Source organism: Bremia lactucae, linkage group LG3, assembly GCF_004359215.1.
Source record: "Bremia lactucae strain SF5 linkage group LG3, whole genome shotgun sequence".
In the NCBI taxonomy this organism is placed as follows: Eukaryota; Oomycota; class Peronosporomycetes; order Peronosporales; family Peronosporaceae; genus Bremia; species Bremia lactucae.
This window is the reverse complement of record NC_090612.1, coordinates 6,943,892-6,952,976: the sequence shown is the minus strand read 5'-3', so window position 1 is coordinate 6,952,976 and position 9,085 is coordinate 6,943,892. Positions and strand designations below refer to the sequence as shown.

The 9,085-nt window shown below is 45.8% G+C and overlaps 3 protein-coding genes across 3 annotated transcripts; all 3 read right to left on the bottom strand.

Annotated features, from left to right (window-relative positions):
- Nucleotides 1-1,287: 1,287 nt before the first annotated feature.
- CCR75_002998 (uncharacterized protein) lies at nucleotides 1,288-2,769 on the bottom strand (the record flags this gene model as incomplete). The annotated part of the gene is made up of 1 exon (XM_067961095.1): nucleotides 1,288-2,769. The coding sequence occupies one exon, from the start codon at nucleotides 2,767-2,769 to the stop codon at nucleotides 1,288-1,290; it is 1,482 nt and encodes a 493-aa protein (XP_067814829.1).
- A 430-nt stretch (nucleotides 2,770-3,199) lies between these two features.
- Nucleotides 3,200-7,510, bottom strand: CCR75_002999 (uncharacterized protein; the record flags this gene model as incomplete). The annotated part of the gene is made up of 1 exon (XM_067961096.1): nucleotides 3,200-7,510. One exon carries the CDS (start codon nucleotides 7,508-7,510, stop codon nucleotides 3,200-3,202), a length of 4,311 nt encoding a protein of 1,436 aa, XP_067814860.1.
- A 954-nt stretch (nucleotides 7,511-8,464) lies between these two features.
- Nucleotides 8,465-8,728, bottom strand: CCR75_003000 (uncharacterized protein; the record flags this gene model as incomplete). Its single annotated transcript, XM_067961097.1, has 2 exons — nucleotides 8,465-8,576; nucleotides 8,658-8,728. The coding sequence occupies 2 exons, from the start codon at nucleotides 8,726-8,728 to the stop codon at nucleotides 8,465-8,467; spliced, it is 183 nt and encodes a 60-aa protein (XP_067815167.1).
- Nucleotides 8,729-9,085: the final 357 nt, after the last annotated feature.

Below are 9,085 nucleotides of genomic sequence, written 5' to 3'. Positions count from 1 at the left end.
TTTTTGTGGCCATCTGGCGTCTCTGCCGTCTCTGTAGAAGGGTCATAGAGGTCAATACTTCCGTGTTCCAAAGTTTATCAGGTTCTTCAAGCTTACTTTGCTCTGTACGAGAGCCTATGTCTAGCTCTTTTATTGATGAAAAGTTACATAACTCGAGCTCATCATCCGGTGACCGTTTCAGTACTTTGACAAGTTGGATGCCCAAATCTGGATGCGCTGACGTTCAGGTGAGCAAGCTTCGCTCAGTGAGACGTCATCCTTAAGAGCTAGAAGACGACTGCGGCATCAGGACGAGCGCTTTCTTTAAAGTCGTGCTCGTAGGCGCGGACGAATACCAAGCTTCCTATTTTCGGTAGGTCGCGTTGCCTCCGCAATACAAACTGAGTCCGCTTATGGAGTAATCGGTCCAGAAATAATTCAACGTTACTATGTCCGTGTTACATAACCTTCTTGGCTTCGTCATAAAATGCGACGACAATCTCTTTAAATTATGGAAGCCTTCACATTTAATCGGACCTTTTGGTCTCGAACATGGGTCCGCTGTGATTGTAACGGGGCACCCTTTGCTAGTACTGATAACAGTACTAGTCAACCTACACTGATTACAGTGAAGGTGGGTGCCTCCACTACTTCACGTACACGACGTGCAGAGTAAGGTTCTAAGTAGCTAAGAAGTCTTAGCTACTAAATGTTAATTCTACGTCTTCAGAAATGAGAAAAGTAAAACTGTATTAATATATCAAGTTCCTATGTAACAATCTTCTATCTAGTACTAACTCTATTATATTAATAACAAACCAGGTATGGCACCGCACAATCGTGTCTAATGACGATTGGTGGGGTTGATTTAAACTCAAATCAACCAATCAATCGAACTATGTCTCATTGTGTTAATATTACCAAATCTGGTAGTATTGGAACTATTAAGTCAAAATTAATAAAAGAAAATCATCTCAAACTTCTTTATTCATTTCCTCTCATTCGAAATAATATTAATTATTTTTCTTGTAGAAAATAATATTGATAAAACGCGCCGAGTTTTTTTTGTGCCATTTATTGACAAAAATCACTATGATTGTTAATTAATGCTCCAAGCATTTGCTTAGTACAAATATAATACAAAGATAAGTACACCTGTTACCATGAATGACATTAAATAGTTTACTTGAATAAAGAAATGTCGCTGCTGAACGATCGATCTAATCAACTTTGTCTTGTGCGACGTTTCGTCAAGTAGAAAAAAGACTGCGGTTTAACATGCCTTCGTCCTACATAGCTCAGTTCGGCTCATGAAGCAATGGCGGTCACAACCCCACTTGGAGTTTCCGGCAAAAAGATAAGCTCAAGCGATAGCGCCATATCGCCAACAAATGCCGCGTCTGTGATTGTAAGAGTCTCCCTGTCTTTAACGAGCTCTCGCAGCAATTTTAGCAAATTCGGGCTAGTCGCAGCACGCAGAACTGGCGGGCCTTGCATGAACAAATTCGCGCGGGCGGAGGTAATTGAGGGCTTGAGAAGCCGAAAATTGGTACCACAGAGTTCGTCGATCAATTGCTGCAGCGTCATAGCGTCCGGATCAACGTGCAGCGTCTTCTGCTGGGATGAACACACGACGCAGTCCATTTTCCGGTCATACTGGAACGTATGCGAGTAGCAGCCCGTGGCCCCCATGTGCATGTGGTAATTGTTCATCACGCGACTGCAGTAGCTCATAACCTTGAGCGCTTCATTCACACACATGGCTGACACGATTGCATTCGTCGATGCCACTGCTGGAATAATGTTCTTGACAACGCCAAGCGTGAGACTATACGTGACACCTGCGATACCAAACTGCTCCGCACGCTCCTTGGCAGTCTGATAGACCCACTGCATGTGTTCAGGCGAATCCTTGTCCATTGTTTGCTCTGGAAACGCCCGAGGCCAGAGCACAAGAAACGCGTAGGCAATACAGTGCGCCGGTTGTCGAGGAGTCTCGGCAATGGTGCACAAGGGGAAGCTTTTTTGCGGTGGGAACGTCTCGAGCGAGCACTCAAAGCAGCTCGTGATTCTCGGAAGAATTACACGCGCCTGGCCTCGCAAGCCTTCCGTGCCTCCGTCAATAAGCGGAATAATCGTGGAAGGATCGACTTCACCATCGTCGTTCACTTCCGCCAAAGACACGACGACCGAGTTGACATAGCGACGCGCTTCGATATTGTCGAGACCAGAGAGAATAATGTGGAACTGGCGATAAAAGTCCGCATCCATGTCCTGCACCATTTTAAAGTGCGGTGTAATGTCCATGGAAGTCGTGGCCGACACGCCCATGCGTTTGCGGACAAAGGCGGCGGCACACTCAGCCTTGGACTTGCCAACGTCGGCAACTCGGAATAGAAATTGACGATTCAAGTTCGATACGTCAATCGTGTCCATGTCGATAATGTCGACCTTGGTGAATCCAGAGAGAGTAACGTTCTTTAGTAGCTCGCACCCGAGACCACCAGCGCCAATAATCAGGACACGACACTCTTCCTGCAGAAAGCCGAGGGTCTCGCGCGCTGCTGTCGGGTCGAACTCACCGATAGACTCAAAGGACGTTTCAGCTGGATAAGCCGTACGGTGGCTTAATACACGCAGCAAGTCCCAGTGACGCTGGTTGCCTCGTACCGAATGCAGAGAATTTGTTGTCATAGCACAGTTCGAAGAGGCAGTGGCTAAGGATAAGCTGAGCTTTATCTTCTTGTGGGCAAGCGATGGAGACGGAGGAGATACGGACGGCGAGGTCATACACACTACTCTCAAAATGAGCAGGCAGGGGGCAAGAAAGGTACAGACGAAATCACAGAAAAATCCAATTTAGGATGCAGGTAAGAAATGAAGGATTTTGGTGGAATTGCTGATGTTTCGCACGTAGTTTGGCTGACAAATAACAATGAAAATCTACAAAAGCAATGTGCAAGCAATTATTCTGTCACTGATTATACCGAGATTCAAACCTTACAGAATCGATTTATTCGGCAGCTGTGTTCGCCTGCCACAAATTATTACAGCACTGTCCTTGCTGGCGTTCGCGATCGAGGGAAAGATAGGCTGAACCGGTATTACCAAAAATTACCTGTACAAATTGTGATGAACTTGAAAATATGCAATTGTCGAGTATGAAGATCAAAAGTTAAAATAAAATGAAAAGGCTGTTGGTCAACGATAGTGGAATGCTCTACTCGTGCGACTGATTCGTTCGGTCTTGAAGTGGTGTACTCATGTTTGTCGTATTTTGCTGTGCGTGAGGCGACGGAATGGACTGCTGGCTGGACCGCCGAGCTTTTTTCAAGGATGGGAGAGAGACGCTCATTGGAGTGTTCATGCTCGAAGTTCCTGGCTTTTTCGTCACCGGGGTTGTAGTCCCTTTTGTTGTGCCTTGTTCGTAAATTTTTGGATTAATCGTCACACTTTTAGTCGCGTCATTCGTCTTGTAAATTCCCACCAGACGATCCGCAAGCTCAAACATGTTGTTGCGCAACGAGATGATAATAAATTGCGCATTGCGTGTACGTTGCTTGATATAATTCCCGACGATTGATACATTTTTAAAGTCCAACGCTGCATCAATTTCGTCCATCACGTAGAGCGGTGTCGGCTTGTAATGGTGCAGTGCAAACACGAGGGCTAACGACGCGAGCGTCTTTTCTCCACCAGAAAGGTTCGAGATGTTCTTCCAGCTTTTCTTGGAAGGTCGTACACTAAATACGACACCTTCTGAAAAGGGGTCCAACGAGTCTACAAGCTCCAGCTCTGCGTCACCACCGAGAGTGATCATCTGGTACATCTCCTTCAATTTGAGCGTAATTATGCGAAATCCCGTCATGAATTCATCTAGTCGCTTGCGGCGTAGCTCATCGTACTCGTGACGTTTCGCGTCACGAAGTCTTGTCGACTCTTCAAGTTCCAAGACACGAGCCTTGTATTCGTTTTCCTTCTGCTTGTACTCTGCGAGAGCTCCCATGTTCACGTTGGCCTTAAGCTCATCGCGCTGTTGTTCAAGCACTGAAATCTCGTACTTCATTTCCTCCTTGCTAAACCGAGACAAAGCAGTTGTGTTTAGCACTGGTAGCTTTTCGAGTGTGTCGATCAGGTTTGCGTCTTCTTCTTCCTCATCATTCTTTTCTTCCATTTCTTCCTTGTGCTTTTTGTCCATATCGTCATTTCCATCAGTGTTTTTATTCTTCTTGTGGCGCTTTCGAGCAGGCAGGTATCGTTCATCCTCCAAGATGCCAGCATTGTGTTCTTGCTCCGTGATGAATGCAGCGTGAAGGCTTGTCAATTTTGACTTCCAGTAGCTCTCCTTTTTCCCATTCTCTTCTAGCATCTTCTCACAGTCCTCCAAACTATTTGTCAAATCCACTTCTGCACTCGCCATCACGTCATGTTCTTTCTTAAGCTTCCTGTACTTGGCTTCGTCTTTACGAAGCGCCTTTTCTTTTGTAGTAACCTGATCTTGAACAGTTTCGCAGCGCTGTAGCACTGCCAGGGCCTTCTCCTCCATCGCAGTTATTTGCTCACGAGTCTCTTCCATTTTAGACTTTGCTGCTTCGATATCTTCTCCAATCTTTTTTAAAGCCAGAACATTCTTCTCGGTATTTTTCTGGCTGTTTCGGTAGTCAACGCGAATCTTTGTCATCTGTTTTGTCTTTTCAGCTATTTGCTTCGTTATCTTATTCGCCACATCCTGCTCCTTCCGCAATTTTTCACCCCCTACATCAAGAATTTGCTCCTTAATTTTAGCTAGTTTTGCCGCCATCATGTCTACTTTCAGCTTCGTGGAGCTGTACTCAGCTTCTTTGGCAACCTTCGTCGCCATGAGCTTCTCAACATTTTTTTTGGCACCGGGAGAAAGCTTAGTTTGCTTTTCTAACGTAATCTTGTTTTTTTTCAAATCGATTAAACGCGTCTTCGTAGCACTCACATTCAGATCGATTTTCGGCAATTCCTTTTCGTATTGCTCAATCGTGCGCTTTAGGTGCACCAACTCCTTCTCCAGTGACTCTTTTTCGTCGCGGATGTGCCCGAGTTCATTTCGCAGAGATGAAGCCTTCTCCTGCAGATCTCGGATCTCGTTTTCGCTTAAGCCGCTTGCAAGCGTGCTTGACATCCCACCACTACGAGCTCGCGTACCTCCGCCAGACATGGCACCGGACATCTCAACAAGTTGTCCATCCAAAGTTACAACGCGATACTTACATTGCCGACCTTGATAAGCAATTGCAGAGGCCTCATCAAGATCCTTTGCCACTAAGGTGTCACGCAGAGCGAAATAAAAAGCCGGCAAGAACTTGTCCTCATTCACCTTCACCAAATCAAACAACCGTGGAGCTAATTGTCCCGACGGAGCAGTCACTGCGCAAAAGCGTTGAGAGTACTTGGACTTGAGGTAGCCCAGCTGCTCCAAAATCAAGAATGTCGTGCGCCCTAAATTATGCTTCCGTAAGTAGGCGACACAAGCTTGAGCTCCTGAAGTCGTTTCGACGACCAAATTGTTCAATGCACCGCATGCTGTTGAAATGGCAACGTCATACTCCCCGTCAATCGCGCCAAGATCTCCGAGACGACCGAACAATCCAGCCCTTTCCAGTGGTTTGCCTGGCTTAGACGCCTGTAACAATTCTTGCAGCATCCGGTTTCGAGTCGCATAAGACTGCACAGCGCCAGAAGCCTCTTCTGCTTTCGTGCGTGCTTCACGATACTTTTCGGCCACCGCGCTCTCTTTTCTATTCATGTCGATTAGTTCTTGCTGTGCATCAACTATGCGATGCTTCATCTTCGTGAGCTTCTCCTGTTTCTCCGTCTGCTCTTCTTCAAGCCCACGCAAATTTGCTTCGGCCTCAATGACTCCACATGCATTGGCTTCTAGCGCTTTATTGGCGTTCGTGACAGGCTCTTGTACCAACTGAATCTCTGTGTCTGTCGTGTCGATCACTGATCGCAGAGCATTCATTTCTGTCTGAAATGGCTCCATCTCTTGCTGAATGTCTTCCATGGTCCGGCGGAGCTTAGAAGTTTCTTCTCTATGTCCATCTAGTATACTCTCTAGCACCTGTTCTTGTTTGCTCAGTTTTGCCTGCAACTTTTCGACTTCTTTCACCAGCTTTGGCACAAGCTCCTCATTCTCTTGCATCTTTTGCTCCATCGTTGTTTGCTTTTTTAACTCCTTCTTCTGCACTGATTGTAGCTCTTTTTGCCTTTCCTTGGCGTATTTCAGCTCTTCCCGTAGCTTCACGTCTTGCTTTTCGAACTCGGCATACTCGGCCTTTGCTTCATCAAGTTGTTTCGCCACCTCATCGTGTTCGCTCTTGACGCGCTGATAAATGGCCTCAACCGACTGCAATTCCTCTCGATTTTTATCCATGCGAGCCTGCTCCGCCTTGTACTTGACCTGTAGCTCGTCTCGCTTCGATTCGCACAACTGACGGTTCTTGGATGCTTCTTGGATCCACAATTGGTACAAAATATTGGTCTTCATGTACACTTCTTTCTCCTTGCGGAGATACTCGAGCGCTTCTGCACGCGGACCTTCTAAATGGGTCTTTTCCTTCTCCACAAGCTTCACGCGATTGACTTTTTCCCCTCGCACTTCGTTGCATTGCTCTACTTCATTCCACACGCGCTCAGTAGGCTCCACGTACACATTTGATCCAATAATGTCTTCCAAATACTCCAGCAAGCCATCCTCATTCGTTCCATCCGTGCCCTTGCTCTTCATCATAGCAATCTGCTCGACTTCTCCTTGCAAGATTAGAAACCGGTTATTGTCCAAATCAATGCCCTTGTCCTGTAGCAGCTCCGTGACTTCCGTGAAAGTACTGGCTCGGTCGTTCACAAAGTATTTGCTCACGTTGCTCTTCGTGGCAGTCCGTGTCACCCGAAAAGAAGAATTGGGAACCACAGTACAATTTTCCTCATTATCTATCGACCGTGTCGTTTTGTCGTCCGTGTCGATGATTTCTTGAAAAAAGACTGAGACGGTCGCCATGTCCAAGTTGGGAAAGTTGGCCGAGCGATGCACCAGTTCCGAGACCTTTTTCAGGCGCAACTTTGAAGCACGCTTTCCAAATACAAATAGAAGCGCGTCAATGACATTGGACTTGCCGCTTCCATTAGGACCAACAACAGCGCTAAAACATTTGTGGAACGGTCCAATCTCGATTTTTCCCGCGTACGATTTAAAATTCTCGAGTTGCATCTTGGTAATCATCAGTCGCTTTACACGCGCGGCTTTAAGAGGCGTAATAACGGCTGGAGTATCGGCTGCAAGGGGTGCTTCCTGTGCCGATGGCGTCAGAGTCTCGATCATCTCTGTCGCCACTGGCTGAGCCTTGCTGGTGGTTTGTTCGGTATTTACCGCTTGTGCATCGCTTGCAAACGCTTCCATTTCAGTTGCCGCCTTTATTTCCTCTTCTGTCCTCATTGTATCCATCACTTTCTTCTTCATAGCGGCCGTTAGCGCGGCAGCGTCAACGCCCTCGATTGCCATGTTTGCGCGTAAGCGCGGATTGGGAAATTGTTATTTGTTAGGATTCATTATTTGGAAAATGTTTTGTTTTTAAGAACACGGAACGCAATTTATTCTTTTTGACAATGGTTTTTTGGAGGAACATACACAAAACATGACCTCTTCTAAAGTTCGATTTTTATGTCAAATATGAATAGATTTATGTCGTAAGCTTTTAATAATCTTAAAATATGAAAAATGTCATAATATGCCCTTCTTATTCTTAATCTACCCCTATTTTTAAAAATTCACAATATGCCATACATAATATTGACCGGCCGAAACATCGTGTTCAAAACATTCAAACTGTCACTGAACAGGCAAAATGACAAAAATAAAGTTAATTAATCTTCAAGCTACAAATATAATATATTTCTAGCTTCATTTCTCGCGGGTCGGCTCGTGGAGACTGATGTGACAATGTCTCACGGGATTCATCCTCAAGCGACTACCGTGATAATACAGAATGTCCTAGGTTGTCTTCAATCGTGACAGCAAGCGCTTCTTCCTATTATCCTTTAAATCTCTCTTGTTCATTTAATTCCTGCAATACCTGCGCCGCAATTCAATGCAAAGGTCTGCAATTTCAATCGTCGAAGAGCTCGAATTTGTTGCGATCTGGTCGATTATAGGCCCTTGTCGACGACCATCGGAAAGAGCGCGTCATCAATCGAATCGTGTGACGAGGACAACGACGTTCACCATCCTCGCATCACGTCGGCCTTGTATCGCGAACAGCTTGGACACTGTCATCCTTTGGTTCTTCGATCCAGAATTCTTGGAGACAAAGCTCAGATTGATGTATAACTTGCAAACAGATTATAATTCTCCTATTTCTAGTAGGAGCAAAAATTCGGGTTACACAATATAGCATGCTATCTCTTTCGAGGGATGCTGTAGGCTTTCATGCCATTGAACGCGCTTAAGTAGACACGCTCACGCTTCTTTATCTAGCAGCCCAAAGTGAGCGCGAACTTTTTGCGCCCGTATGTAACTTACGTGTGACAGTGTTATAACCCGCTGAGTGTATGGTAGACCTCCGTATGGGCTACACAACACAATGGTGCTGAGTTAAAGAGTGATTCCAAACCATATGGGAAACGAAACAATAACACTTATGAAACGCTACGCCGATCGAATAATATCATCGATCGGAATACTAGCACGAAATGCTGGAGGTGGTGCGAGAACGATAAACATTTAACAAAATTGTCCATTGTAATATTTACATGTGAGAACCATCACAGTGGTCGCCAATTAGCTAGTGGTTCTCTTAACCAATCGATTTTCCAAAAGATTTTGGGACCTTCCTTGTATTCGATCCGGAGGAGATCGGGCATCTCACACTCGGCTGCGGCTGGCTTGAAAGCACGGTGACGAAGGTAACCGATCAGAACTGGCAAGCCAACGTATTCAAATATTCAGTGACACTTGGCGTCACTTTTTCGGGAGATGCCGCGCCGACAAAGAAATGAAACTTGGTTTGCGTGCTTACGTCGGAGGACAGCGGGAGAAATAACCGATCGGCTTGCTGATACCAGCCCTATTACTGTTAGG